Consider the following 14,268-nt stretch of genomic DNA (forward strand, 5'->3'; position numbering starts at 1 on the left):
AGCTCATTGGTCACGCTTGAACAATTTTGATCAACTTTAACCTGAACACTTGATTTTTATCATATTTATTCCAGGAGCGGTGATTAGTGCTTTATTACCGCGATCTTGGAGAAAACCTTTTCCTCTTTGACTCTCTCCTTCTCAGCACCCCGGCCCTCATCTCTGAGGGTCCGCAGAGAAGTCAAACACACCCCCCCCCTCCCCCTCCCGCCCTCCCCAGCCCTCCCAGTGCCCGCAGGAGAAAGGGGAGGGGGGGGGGGAGGATGAATAGTTTGGCATCTTCTTTACAAGCGGATTTAAGCACTTTGAATATTGAAATCGTTCACATTAGCAAGAGAATTACGTTAGAAATCTCCAGCGCTCTCTTCTTAAGCAGTTATTTCCTTCACTTTAGCTTCCCGTGGCTTTCAAGCACGGCTTTGCAATGCGCCGGGGCTCGAGAGTTTGCCCTGGCTCACTTTAAAAGTGCAGCTCTCTGAAACCTCTTGACGGTAGCTTTCCAGCCCCCCGGCTATCCCCCTCCCCTTCCCTCGCAGCCGGGGTGCCCGGGCCGCAGCCGCCTCCCCGTCGACCCGGACGACGGAGGGCGTTTGCCGGCGGCTGCCGGTGGGGTCGGGAAGGGCGGGAAGGAGCGGGGCAGAGGCCTTACCAAATTGTCCAACTCTGGATTTGAAGAAAAAAGTGGTTTTTCAGCTCGGACCTGCAAGAAGGAAAAGCGGCGTGAATTACAGCTGGTCTTCTCAGCCCTGTAACCGAATCACTTGGAGAGGGGGAAAAAAAGCCCCGTGACAAAACTGGCAGGGACAGGTCAGATCAAAAACCGGCGGGGCGCCCCGGAGTCACCCGTGCAGTGAGCAGGAGCCTGCCTCTGCTCCTGCCAGCCCAGTGCCAGCCGACCGCCCTTGCCACAGGAGCCCCGATATTCTGTCTTTCGGATCTCCTGCCTATTTCTCGCTCCCTCAGCCTCCAAAACTCGGCCGCACTTACATTTCCCTTTCATTAATGCAAGGGGGCCAGGGCCAGGACTCTTAAGCCCTGCAGCACGGAGGGGCTCCCGGCGAAGGAGGGTCAGGGCCAGCCAGGCAGCCAGTGTGTACCCCCGCCGCCCCCCCGGTGGCCGGAGAGGGGGCAAGGGAGGGGAGGGAGGTGCGGGGGGTGAAGGGGGCTGCCTTCTGCCAGCGCCCGGCCGAGTGGGTCAAGGGGCTGAGAGGGTGGCGGGAGCGCTGGGAAAGGCCAGGGGCGAGGGGAGAGGTGCCGGACCTGTTTGGCGAAGACGGCGATGTCCTCGTTGAAGGAGTCGGAGGAGCAGACGTCCCCGCCGGCCACGCCGGGCTCCCGGGGAGTGCAGGTCGCCAGCTCGCACTTCTCAAAGACCAGAGCTAAGAGGGGGAACAACGGGTGCCTACCGGGCAGTGGCACACAAAGAGAGGGAGGGGGTGGGGAAGAGGGGAAAAGAAGAGCTCTAATCAACAAGTATTTTTTTTTTAAATGCACGGACAGAGAGACGCGGACACACGGACATAACCACGCTCTTGTAGCCTCTCAAGTATTGGTTCGGACAGAGCAGAAGAGAACAGTATTTTGAAATAAAAAGGCGGGATTTGATGTTGTGGGTGTTTGGGTTTGATGGTTTTGTTTGGTTGGGTTTGGTTTTGGTTTTTTTTTTCCTTTTCTCTTGGAATCGTAATGCCCAAGCCTCATCCCCCGTGCAGTCCCCACAGATGAGGACAAAAGTGACCTCTCGTCCAAAGGCACAGGGCACCAAACACGCTCATGCAAGCAGCAGCTCAGCTGGGAATCTTGCATTTTTCGCCACAGCTTAAAATAACGCGAAACCTGGAAGATCCCATCCCTACCCTCCAGCTATGACCTAAAACGAAAAGCACGGCTAGGCAAACTGCAAACTACTTAATACGTAATTTTATTTTGCAAGGGGCCTGCTACACAAAAATGTGGTGAAGTTTCCTGGCTTAGGAAGCACACCCAAGTAAAATACCAGCTGTCCAGATAAGTGAGCTGGGGAGGGGGCGGAGGGAGGGAGCGCTTCACGAAATATTTTCCCATAGTTGGTGTAGTCAGAGAAAAAAAAAAAAAAAAATCAGCTTGCGAAGTAGTGAGTGTGCATTTGTCTCTTTTCCCCTTTGGTGCCTGATCAAGGCCCCACTCTCTGTCATAGATGTTACTATCTCTCTTTATAAGATCATTTAGGTTTTTTTCTAAAAGGCACTGAAGGGAATCGGTGTCATTCCCCCAAGCAATGCCCTGGCACAGGCTTGAGTTTTGTTGGTTACATGTTTCTTTTTCCTCATATTCTTTCTTTACAAATAGCAAACTAAGCTCAGTGCCCCCGATTTCTTCTGTCTCAGGGAAGGGCTACTTGCTAGAAGCAAATCCCTTTTATTCTTACTACCTTCCACGATGTGAATAGCTCTTTATTTACAGTGTTGGAAGAGTGTTATTCTGGCACGAAGGAGGACACCAGAACAACACTTATCCGACTAAAACCCAAAGCAGTGAGAGCCACTTCTCCTGTCTGAACTCCTAACTAGGGCCTTCCCGAGAAGACAAAAACCCACGGGAAAAACAACAAAAAAAAAAAACCACAAAAAAAACCAAAAAAAAAACCCCAAGCCGAACCCCCCAAATAAACAAACAAACCAAAAAATCTCAAACAGACAGAAGGAAAAAAAAAAAAAAAAAAAAAAAAAAAGAAAAAGAGGAAGGAAGGAAGAAAGGAAGGAAGAAAGAAAGAGAATCCACCAACAACACCTCCCCCAGCGCAGCTTCTCTCTCCGAGAGGTCTGTTTTTCAAAGACCCGCTTCCATGGGTGCTGCACCTCAGCTAAGAGTCAGGCTGGGGGTTGCGCTCCCCCTGAAATTGCCATCAATGGCAGTGCCACCGCGCGGGTCCCCCTCCGCAGCGGGCAGCTGGGGGCTCCCCGCCCGCCGCCCTCCTGCCGCGGCTCGCCCCCCGCCCCGCTCCGTGGCTCGGCCGCCCGCCGCGGCGGCCCCGCGGGAGTCCCGGCCGCCCGCCCGCCCGGCCGCCCTCCCCCGCTCCTGCCCTCGCCTATCCGCGGGCACCGGCGCTGCGGAGCCGGGCCACGGCGCCGGGCCGCCCGGCGGCACCTACCCGTAGATCGCATCCTTGTCCCGCTTCAGGGCGTCGTTGACAGCGGAGCCCATGCTGGCCGGCATGACATTGGGGTGCGGGGCGTGGGCGCCGTAATGTTGTCCGGCGTGGAGCGGCGGCCCATGGTTGAGGTGGTGCACCGGGGGGATCGGCCGGGGGGCGTGAGGGTCCCCGTACATGGACGCCGGCACCCCTACTCCGTCCATCCCGCCGTAGTGGGGCAGTTCATCGTACTGTCAAAAAACGGGCCGGAAGAGACGAAAGAAAAAGAGGGGAAGAGAGAGAGAGAGAGAGAGAGAGAGAGAGAGAGGAATAAAAAAACAAACAACAACAACAAAAGTCAGAAGAGAGTAAAGCATCCGGACAGACACAAACAGGGAAAACAAAACAAGAACAGCCACAACAGAGATAAATGTGCGAAAAGAAAATCAACTGGAATCGACACGCTGGAGGGGCTGAGGGAGGAGTGGGGGTGCGGAGAGAGGTAAAGGGGGAAAGTGTGTGTGCCTGCCTGCGTGTGTGGGGGGAGATGGTCCTCTTCAGCACGGGCAGGGGAAACGCGAACAAGGAAACGGGGATGAAAAGGAAGGAAACAGAGGAGAGAGTCTAGAGTTAGTCTGTATTAGAAAAGGAAGAAAAAAAAAAAAAGCCAACAACCAAACCCAAGCAGAATCAAAAGCAACTATGTAAATAAATCAACTCTGGGAGAGAGGAAAGGTAGTATGCATCGGGGGGAGGGGAGGAGGTAAAGGGGGAAATAATCTGAAAGTTACCAGAAACATTATTTAGTAGCAATTCCCCTTGTCCTTGTCAAAGCCAGAGACAGAAAAAAAAAAAAAAAAAAAAAAAAAGGAAAAAAAAAAAAAAAAAAAAAGAGAAGCAGCTATATGTGTATACATATATATACGTTCGTATATACACAGACACACATATGTATTTCTTAAGTCTTTCCTAGGCAGCGGCAGTAACGGCGGCAGCAGCAGCAGCAGCAAGCTTTCCCCTGTGAAACCCGTGCTACTGAGCAGGCAGAGAGCAGGGAAATCGCGCTGCTGGGGGAAAAGCTAGAGAGGAAAAAAGCGTGGAACAATTGCAGAGAGACACACACAGAGAGACACTCACGCACACACACAAAAAGCTAGTGAATAATTTTTGCTGCTATTTTTTAATAGTGGCCGCCATCATCATCAGCAACAGAGGAGAGCAAATCGGACAGGCCCCTCTTAAGAGAGGATTTATATATAGGTAAGTGTTGGAGATTTAAACCTACCCTTTGCGCCATCAGTCTGCGCTCCAATAAACTCCTGGATGTGTCGTATATTTAATATCCCAGTCCAGCAAAGAAAGTGATTTAGAGTGAAGAAGATTCCTTTTTTTTTTTTTTTTTTTTTTGCAACCCACTTATAGACTTCTCCTATCCTCCAATATGGGTAAATAATAATAATAACAACAACAACAATAACAACAACAATAATATATAAAAAACAGTCAGGAACCACGATGAGTTTCTGTGTTTTCTTCTTTTTTTCTCTCTTTCTTTCCTTTTTCTCTCTCTCTTTTTCCTTTTTTCTTTCTCTAAGAAAAAAAAAAAAAAAAAAAAAATAGTCAAGCCCCCAAACTGAAGGTTACGATCGGCCCGTCAGCAACCCACATGTAACCAAACTGTCGTGTCTCATGGCTTTTTGCCACTCCAGCTGTCAATCAAAGCCAGGGAATGTCAAGGTAGTGAATGAATGATGGTTGATGATGATGAAGAAGAGAGGAGGAATCTTTTTAACCCCGGTTTCTTCTTCCAGTAACTCCGCGCTCAGGTTTTGCCTTTTAGGATCTCTAAAGGTTTGGTTTTTTGTTTTTTGTTTTTTTTGTTGTTGTTGGTTTTTTTGGGTTGTTGTTTTTTTGTTTGTTTTTTGGTTGTTGATTTTTTTTAAAGTACTGTGAAAGGGGGTGGGGAAAGATGCGAAGAAAAATTGAGTAGTTTGCAAAGCCCAGACTTCCCCCTCTCTTTCTCTCTCTTTTTTTTTTTTTTTTTTTTTTTTTTTTTTCCTCCTCCCGGCAGGTATTTTGTCTCCCTCTCTCCCTCGCTCTCTGAGATGAGTGAGTGTCAGTAAGTGTTGGCAGGTTGGCTGCTGGCTGCCTTATAGAAGAGGCTCAGTTTTGCAGCGCTGATCGGCGGGAGAATGAAGTGACGGAACCCGGAAGTAGTGGTGGCCATAGCCAGTCCTGCAGCGCGGCGGCGGCGGCGGCAGCGGCGGCGGGGAGCGGCGGCGGCGGCGGCAGCGGCGGCGGCAGCGGCGGCGGCGGCGGAGGGCGCGGGGCGGCGGCGGGCACGGGGCGGCGGCGGGGGCGCCCCAGCCGGCGGAGCGCCGAGGGTGCGCAGGGCAGCGCAGCGGCAGCGCGGCGGCGGGGCGGCCGCGGCGCCGCGCGGGGGGAGCCGCGCAGCAGCCCCTGCCCCGAGCGAAGCAACGCGTGTAGGAAGGAGCGAGCGAGCGTGCGAGAGAGAGGGAGGGAGGAAGGGAGGGAGCGAGGGAGGGAGCGAGGGAGGGAGGGAGGGAGGGGAGTGAGGGAGGGAGGCAGGGGAGGAAGGACAGGGAGAGTGCGTGTGTGCGAGAGGGGGGAGAGGCAGGGGAAAACTGCAGAGAGCGAGAAGAAAAGTGCGATAGAAGCCCAGCCCCGGGTTGGTTTGCGCTAGATTATTTTAGCAACAAAATACCTTCCAATTAACCGCGATGTTTAGCCTCTGAATTGTGCTCTGAATTATTTATTTAAATCGCCGGCTATCGCTGTTGCCGCGGACGGTGCGCGAGTCCGCGGGCACGGAGGGCTACAGTGTGTACGGGGGGGCCGCGCAAAGTTGAGCTTTCCCGGGCAGCGAGCCTGCTCCGGCCAAGGACTCGCGGCTCCGCCAGCATGTTGTGTTGCAAGTGTGGTTTCTTTCCTCTGACATTTCATTGTGCTTCTCTAAAAATTAATTTTCCAGGGCATGAAGAGAACGCCTCATTCAATCCGTGTTTGGCACCACTCTTCATTAAGTGATCGCTGCTATCAAGCACGCTGTGGATGTCTTGGGGGGAGAGGTGGCGGGGAGGGGGCGGAGAGGGGGATAGAGAGAGAGGGGGAAATCCCTTTTAGTTTTGCGATTAGGCTGCCAGGCTTTGAAAAGAGCTTAAAAACAAAGTCATGCTCAGCCTTTTGTAGGAGAGATCCAGATGTTATGTAGATTTTTGTTTGCGTGTTCATTTTGAGCGGATCCGGCGGTAAGCGCTGTATTTACGTATGTATGTTGCTGGACTTTGCCGTGTATCGACGTTGTGCTTGTGGAATGTATGATGAAGTATTAGCTCGGTAATGCCTTCTAATGGTAGTGCTAATTACATGGGGTTATTTAGCAAATTAAGTGAGATGATGCACCCCCCACCCTTGAGCACCAAATGAACTTTTCCAAACACACACGCACACACACACGTTAATTTTGGTGTGTTTCTCTCGCCCAATCGCTTTGCTGGAGCTACAACATGCCTTACCTCCGAACAGTCAATTACCAAAGCTACCCGGGATCATCAATCATGGGGGATGCTTGAAGTTTAGGGGAGGAGCGATGGTCAAACTATCGATTGCTGCAGTTTTGTCCTCCCCAACCCCCCACCCTCGTTCACGGTCCCCTGCACATAAAATCTAAAACAGACTATCCCGTTAATAGTGGGATTTATCAATGATTATGTACTCAGTTCTGAATGTGGCCTCATACATAGATGGCTTTAAAAAATACATGGCTAAAAATATGGTTTATCCAGATAGCTTTTGTTTGGGTTTGTTTCATTCTTAGTGATGATGGCGATGTCTTTAAGATTTAGAAGTAAACCAAAACAGAACAACAAAACAAACAAACAAAAAAAAAAACAAACCAAAAATCAAACCAAGAAAAAAAACCCAAGCAACTTTAAGAAAATTACTCAAGGGGTAGTTATAGATATTTGGCCTGATTTTAATAGGCGTGGGGAATGAGCTCCAGAGGTCAATAAACCCCTCCAAAATGATGAATGATTGAGTACCTGTGATGATGATAGTGATTACCGGAGCAATTAAACAGTTTGATTAAATGAGCCATCATAACAATGATGTCTGCGGGAAATCAGCCCTCACATATAAAGAAAGATAGTGTGGAGGGCTGACAAACGCCAGTGGGCATTCCTGCGTGTTCTGATATTGCCGAGCCCCGCAGAGCAGGGCTTTATTTACAATTATGAGGGGAATATTGAGAAAAGTCCTTCTACTTTTAGCCAGAGTTGCACTCTACTTAAAACCTGCCAGAAGCCGGAGAGCAGACCCTTTTCTTTTTTCCTAGAGGATCTCCTCCAAGATTAAAGCTAGTCCTAAGAGCAACCGAATTGCTGTGACTGACTTTCACGGGACTGTAACGAGAGGTGAGTAAAAAAGCCCTTAGTATGTAGATCTCTTTCAAGCAGTGGTTAAGTCGATTCATTTCGCAGGGAAAAAGCCGGTCTTCTTGTGCAGTATTTTATACTCTGTCGTATAAATCGGTAACGTAATTCAAGATATTCATGATAATGAATGCTTGGCTAATCCTTTGGGTGCGCGGAGACCTACAGAGCAGTAGGTTATGCAAATCCTTTCCTACTTCTACAGCTGTAGTTTTCTAACAGATTTTTTAAAGAGATCTAGTCATCGGTGAATGGTATGTCTGTCTCCCCCCTCCCTGCCCCAAAGATGCCAGATTTCTAAACTTGCTGCAATCATTTAATTGTGATACAGCCCATATAGTCAGCTTAGAAGAAATGTTTTAAATATTTGTAGCTTACAAACTTGGTTTTAACCTGAGGCAGTGCAAACCCGGAGCCTTGCTTCTTGAGATATACCATTGTGTCTCATTTCAAATAGTTTCAGTATCACCAAAAAAAGGTCTTGTAACGTTGCCATGCAAAAGTAATGTAACTTCATTTAAAGCTACATGTATTTCTCTTCAGACATTAAGCTGTGGGAGAAGTTCACCGGTTTTCTTCTGAAAAATCAATTTTAGATGACTAGGCTTCCACAGAAGAAACTGTTCCATTGCTTAGGATATAATTTTAGACCTGACTTTTTTTTTTTTTTTTTTTTTTTTTTCCCATAATTCTGTTTTTCACAGAAATCCCTGTAAATCTCGGTTATCTGGACCAAGAGATTGTTAGAAAGCAATCTAAATCAAAGCTGTAAAAAAAGCAGCCAAAGGTTTTTTGTAGTGTTCAATGTTGTTCCTTTCACTTTTTTTTTTTTACTTTTTTTTTTTTTTTCCTCTCTCCTTTCTTTTTCTTTCTTTCTTCCTCTCCTAAACTAATTAACCCCCTGCATTGGCTCACCCTGCTGTGCATGCATGTAATCTGGGACAGGGACCAACTTAGAAAAAAAAATTTTAACTTGATAGAAAGTGAAATTTCATATAGTAAATGAAGAGCTTTAATGTCCCTCCTGTGTCTTTTTTTTTTTTTTTTTTTTTTTTCCCATGAAAAGAGTTGAAGCCTTTTTTCCTCTTCTCTATCCCAGTGGATTAAAGCACAGAGAGAACATGGTTTATAAAGCGCTACAGTTTAGCCATTAAAAAGGGATCTCAATTTAGCACCCTTAAGTGAAAGTACTCAGCTATTAACAAAGATGCTGTTGGTAACTCGGAGGAAAATGCGATAAGTGTGTGCAGGGGGTCGGGGCTTCCACATTCTTAGGTAATTTTTTATCTACAACACACATCCCCCACCCTAGTCTGCTGACATATTTCTTTTAAAACATAGTAATTCGGGAAAATTGAATTGGCTGATTTCCATTTCTCGTGCATCAGTTTCACAGCAAAGACGAGTCGGTGGGGCGTGTGTGTGTGTGTTTGGAGGCTGGTTTTGTTTTTGTTGTTTTGTTGTTTGGTTTTGTTTGGGTTTTTTGTTGTTTTTCTTTTTCTTTTTTTTTTTTTTTTTTTTTTTTTTTCCCCCCTCCCCCTTAGATCGGCTCAAAAGTCCGAAGAGAAATGAGGTGTCCGGTATGGAAGTGCATCTCAGTCAACAGCCAGCTCCTTTTGGCAAGGCTGGAAATGGTTTTAACAGGCGGTAAAATTTCATCTTGTGGTGTCAAATTGGGGTCAGAGTGGGGTTAGCGCTCTCGGTGTCCGAGCAGGAGCTGTCCAGCTGTGTGGGGATTCATTAAGGGCAAAAGATCCGTTTCAAGAAAAACAATACAAAGACAATCAGAGGGCTAAAGATCCTCTTCAAATCGCATTTTACAAGTGCACCAGAACAAATATGGACGCTGAAACCTATTCCCTTCAAACTCCCAAATCGGCTTCTTAGCCCTTGGAGGGAGTGAGAGAGAAAATCCTCCAAAACTTAAGAAGAGTCTGTTTTCAATCAGCCTTTCCGAAGTGTGGCATCTTAGTCCTTTGCTGGCTTTGAGACATGGCTCGCTCGCTCGCTCGATCCCTCTCTCTCTCCTTTCCACAGCCTTGCAAAAGCGGATGGCACAACAGGTAATATTTCAGTTTTCAAGAATATATTCCACTGGGGATCTTAAACCGCTGTTTTGTACGCGCTTGTGTGCCTAGCACAAGAAATAACGCAAATAGAAAGTTATTTGGGGGAAAGAAGCCATGCTTGGACAAAATAGTATTAGATATCTTTGGAAATTTTCTGTACTCCTTGTAGGCAGTGTTCTGGTCTGATGGATAATTTAGACTAGATTTACTTTACGGTTCCTAGCATTTGTGGAAAGCACCTATTGCTAATCTGTTTTATTAAAATCGCGTGGTTTAAATCCTCTTATCGTCCTTACATCTGTTAGAACAATTGACGCCTTGCCACGGGGACAAATAACTTGAACCTTAATCTTGTTTGTAACTTTATTCAATGTTTGTTTGTGCGTTTAGTTCGAGTATTTTTGGTTGATGCCATTGTGTTCGGCAATACATAGGCTACATTTGCAGGCAAAACTCCCCGAGGACAGGCTAAGGATACCGCAAAACAGGATGAAAAAAATGTGCATATTTGGATTGGTATTTTATCTTGAACTATCGTTCTAGGAAATGTGCCATATTTAATGAAGAAATCGATCTGCCTGGTAAAATTTGGCTGCGGGATTACATCACCAGGTCCCCGTAGTAATATCCGCGAGATTTTTTTTTTTTTTTTTTTTTTTTTTTTTTTTTTTTTTTTTTTTTTTTTTTGTCTTGCTCGCAGGGAACAGTATGAGCTGTAAATAGTACCTTTTCCTTTTTATAGTCAGGATAATGCCACAGTTCAAACTTCTGCCCACAAAGTCGCTCTTCCCCACACTTTCCTTTGCTTTTACGGCGGTTTCTTACAACTTGAGCCACTTTTTATTCGTCTCAGCCCACTTTGATTCTCCTCCGGCTCCCCGCGGCTGCAGGACTTTCCAGGTCCTAACTCGGGTGCCCCTGTGAAATCACGCACATTTTCGCTTCTGCAGATCACTGCATTCACTGAGCTCCTCACCCTCTCCCACCACTCCCCCCTTCCTCCCACCCCTCCCGCCAATAGTGTATTTTTTCTTTTCACCAGCCCACTGTTTCCCGAAAATCTTTCCAGCCCAGAAAGTCAGTGGTAGTAGCCCCATCACGGTGAACTTTTCTTGACCTCGGCTGCGGTATGACTGAGGTCTTTACGGGCTGGATTAGGAGGAGGTTCATTTACTTACCTGTTAACTTCCCATTATCTCTCTTTTTGCACTCCCCCCTCTCACCCCCCCACCACTTTTTTTTTTTTTTTTTTTTTTTTTTTTTGGTTGTTGTTTTAGGATTAAAATAACAAACACCTAACGAACGAAGCAAGACAGATCCGGGGGTATCACTCCCCATTCCCCTTTCACATCCCCTCCCCCCCGCAACATCCGATGCTGGGACACCGCCCCCCCCCCGCCCCATCTCGGTGCTGTCGCTCCCCGGGCCGCGCAGCGCCGGTGCTGCCGTCAGCGGCCCTCGAGCGCCCCCTGGCGGGGATCCCATACCCTCCCGTGGCCGCCGAGACCCACGCAGGGCCCGGACGGGCCCCGTGCGTGGGTCTACGCGGGACCGAAGTGGCGTGAAACGAAGCGGCTTTATTTTATTTTAGACCGTGAGGTTTGTAAAAATGGAGCCACCGTGCGTATTGCTGTCATAAAGCCTCAAAATACCTGCCGGGTGGCACCCCACTAATGACTGCCGCGCAGGCTGCTTCCGCCAGAGTAGTTTAAAAAAACAAAACAAAACACGCCAAACAATAGTTTGGAAAAGCCCTAAGCGTTAACAAAACCCAAGTTCCCTATGTGGCACCGTAACAAAAAGTGCACAGTAAATTGCTTTAGTGCTGTATCGGAGCATCCAAGGAGGCTCCAAACTCCCCTCAGAGCTCTCAGGTCTCAGTCACTCAGAAATGCTCATTTTTGTTCTCCAGCTGCCTATAAAACTCCAGAAAAGGAGCGGGCTCATTTGAGCACTGCTGTACTGAGTCCGGAGAGAACAATATCCTCCTATACCTCTTTTGAAATGATACGGAGACTCTCACAACACACTCCAAGCACGAATCTCAATTTTTTTTTTTTTTTTTTTTCCCCCAAGTGCTGCTCGGCCCATTGTTTGAAGTGGGATTCAGAGCGCAGCCCACAGAGAAAAAGAAAAACAAAAAAAATCTTAGGAACCCGGTTTTGTATTGCATAGAAAAAGAGCTGACAAAATATTATAGCGTGTTTCTTAGAAGGACGTGATGAGAGTCCGTGGTGTGTTCCCGAAAGGGAGATTGTGGTTTTTGATTTTGTTTTTCTTTTCCTTTTTTTTTTTTTTTCCCTAAAAGATTGTGAACGCCTTTGTACGTATTTCTTTTGATCCCACAAAGAGAATGCAATATATATATATATGTGTGTGTGTGTTTGCTTCCCATACAAGAAATGCAAGGGACCGTACAATGGAATATATGGCCGGTTAGTCCTTGTAATGCTTAGTTTTGCTGTAATTAATTGAAAACAGTTATTAGGTCGTCATTGCCAATAGTGTAAATAATTGCAGCAGATTTTTACTTAAAATTGACCGGTCACAGAGTGATAGATCGATTCGAGGTATAAAAATGATGTATCAAAACATCAATGTCGATTATTTGAAATATTGTAGTCGAATCTTTTTATTGCTTCATCGGTTAAGTGTCTGAAAGTGCTGTGTTCCAACATATATTTATGTTGTCAATACTGTCAAAACTGTCAGTTTTATTACAGTGGATTTGTAATACATTTCGGATTTAGTAATTTACATAAAATGTCCACCCCAGATACCCCTCCTTTTCCCCATCTCTGGAAATCTATGTCAGTTTAATGAAAGGATTCAGGACTCATAGCTGAAGGAAAGAAAAAAAAAAAAAAAAAAAAAGAAAAAAAAAAAAAAAAAAAAAAAAGAAAAAAAGATATTGCTCCATTAAGTCAAATTTAAACATTCTTTGGAAAGCTAGGGCTATTTCTAACTTGCCATAAGAAGGATTTTTAACTTGCCATAAGAAGGATTTCCCCCTCTCGGCTCCCCACCTCCCCCTTATTTTCCCTGTAGAATTTAAACACTTTTCTACCCTCACACCCGGAGTAAATCGTTCGGGAGAACTGAGAAACTACAGGCAGACAGAGACGAGCCGAAGCACACCTGTGAATGCCGAAACCTCCCGAAGAGAGCAACAGCCCCCGAACAGCGCACATAAGTGCGGGGCTTGGATCCTGCTAGAAAGAAAGAGACAAAAGGAGCAATAAATATGTGTGTGATCCTTTCTTAACGGTTTGGAGCCCAAAGGAAAAACGCAAACTGGAAGCAGTATTGAGTACTTGATGCCCCCCGCCCCCATTTTAGCAGGGTCTTACCCAGTCTGATTATCGCTTTAACTGTAAGCGCTGTCATTTTCATAGCATGATCTCGGACACCTCTCTCTAATTTTCTCTGAAAGCTCAGCTGAGGGATGGAAAACTCAAGAATAAATAAATCCATTTACACACTAAACTCTCTTCGATCGAGCAAACAGTGAAATTATCCAAGTAACTTTATTCCACACCCCTTTCGGGGGGATGAAGTTGTTTTAGAGGCATTGGTAAGATGGACGTGAGGTGTGTGTGGGGGTTTGTAGGGTTCGTATTTCTTTTTTTTTTTTTTTTTTTTTTTTTTTTTTCCTTCGAGATATGTATGTTTAAAGAGATGCTGAGGAAATTTTTGGGTTCATGGGGAAGAAAGAAAGGTTGGTTTGGGGAACGGCAGCGCGCCTGGCAGGTATTTTGATGACTGTCCCTTCTTTTGATCACTTTCAATTTCTCAGCTTCCTTTTATCCGGAATATCTTCCCCAGACCAAATATGATTTCTGTTGTAATTTTTGTGTGTGTTTGTGATGACTTCTGAGGTAAATTGAGAAGTAAGCTAAGCAAAAGGAGGAAATCGCCCCTGGGGTGCTTTGTTTACTTTGGTTTGTAAAATCCTGCTAGGAGATGGTTTCCTCAGTGTGTGGCAAGTGTTTCTTCAAGAAATTCATCAGCGCTTCTACAATTACTTCGAGCTCCGAGGGAAGAGAGCTGCCATCACTTTCTCACATCCCAAGGTGTTGCATGGAGGAGAGAAGAAAAGGCTGGAGCATTAATTATAATGGGGGTGGGGGTGGGGAGGGAGAAACAGAAACTGAAGAAAGCCGTCCGAAGCCTGTACCTGGAAAAGAAAAACTGCAAGCGTGTATTTGGGAGACATGTGCCATTTAGAGATGGGGAAAAGTACCCCATCTTGTGCAGTAATTAGTCTGAACAATAAACATAATTGGAATAAAATCAGTTGGAAATTCCTGCGTTTTTAATTACGTTTCATTTTGTGGTAAGCCGTAAAATTATGAATGCCTCTCAATTAAACACTATCCACTTGTAAAGCATTTAACAACAATTATTCCTTAATCAGTTGGAATGTTAGCCACAAATGATGCTGTTAAACATCAAAGGGACGCCTTAGACGTTACCTTTTAGTCATAAGAGGATTAATTTCTGTAATTAGAGGGGATAAATATGTGCATAATTTTTTTTTTCTTTTTTTTTTTCTTAATTTTACACGTTCTCATCCTGTCTGGGAGAGGCGAGGATCTTTGACATTGACTACGCTTCTAGCTCTCCCCTGGCT

General features: G+C 46.2%; 1 protein-coding gene and 1 long non-coding RNA gene across 14 annotated transcripts in view; one reads left to right on the top strand and one right to left on the bottom strand.

Annotated features, from left to right (window-relative positions):
* Positions 1–5,622, bottom strand: part of MEIS2 (Meis homeobox 2) — a 174,919-nt gene extending 169,297 nt beyond the window's left edge. For 2 of the 12 annotated variants that reach the window (XM_071744315.1, XM_071744313.1), the window contains exons 1-4: positions 4,398–5,622; positions 3,131–3,363; positions 1,261–1,402; positions 650–700 (exon numbers count right to left, since the gene is read on the bottom strand). In XM_071744315.1, the coding sequence (XP_071600416.1) occupies positions 650–700; positions 1,261–1,402; positions 3,131–3,363; positions 4,398–4,409 (438 nt within the window). In that variant the 5' untranslated portion in view covers positions 4,410–5,622. Of the gene's footprint in view, positions 1–649; positions 701–1,260; positions 1,403–3,130; positions 3,364–3,903; positions 4,355–4,397 lie in introns of those variants that run through there. The other 10 variants (XM_071744319.1, XM_071744318.1, XM_071744317.1 and 7 more) reach the window with 6 other exon arrangements.
* A 41-nt stretch (positions 5,623–5,663) lies between these two features.
* Positions 5,664–13,928, top strand: LOC139796397 (uncharacterized). 2 transcript variants are annotated; one of them, XR_011725987.1, is made up of 2 exons: positions 5,664–7,548; positions 11,548–13,928. It is a non-coding gene; the product is annotated as an uncharacterized lncRNA (long non-coding RNA). The 2 variants fall into 2 exon arrangements; XR_011725988.1 differs by having other exon boundaries at positions 13,296–13,928.
* Positions 13,929–14,268: the final 340 nt, after the last annotated feature.

This window comes from Heliangelus exortis, chromosome 5 (assembly GCF_036169615.1).
Source record: "Heliangelus exortis chromosome 5, bHelExo1.hap1, whole genome shotgun sequence".
NCBI classification, from domain to species: Eukaryota; Metazoa; Chordata; class Aves; order Apodiformes; family Trochilidae; genus Heliangelus; species Heliangelus exortis.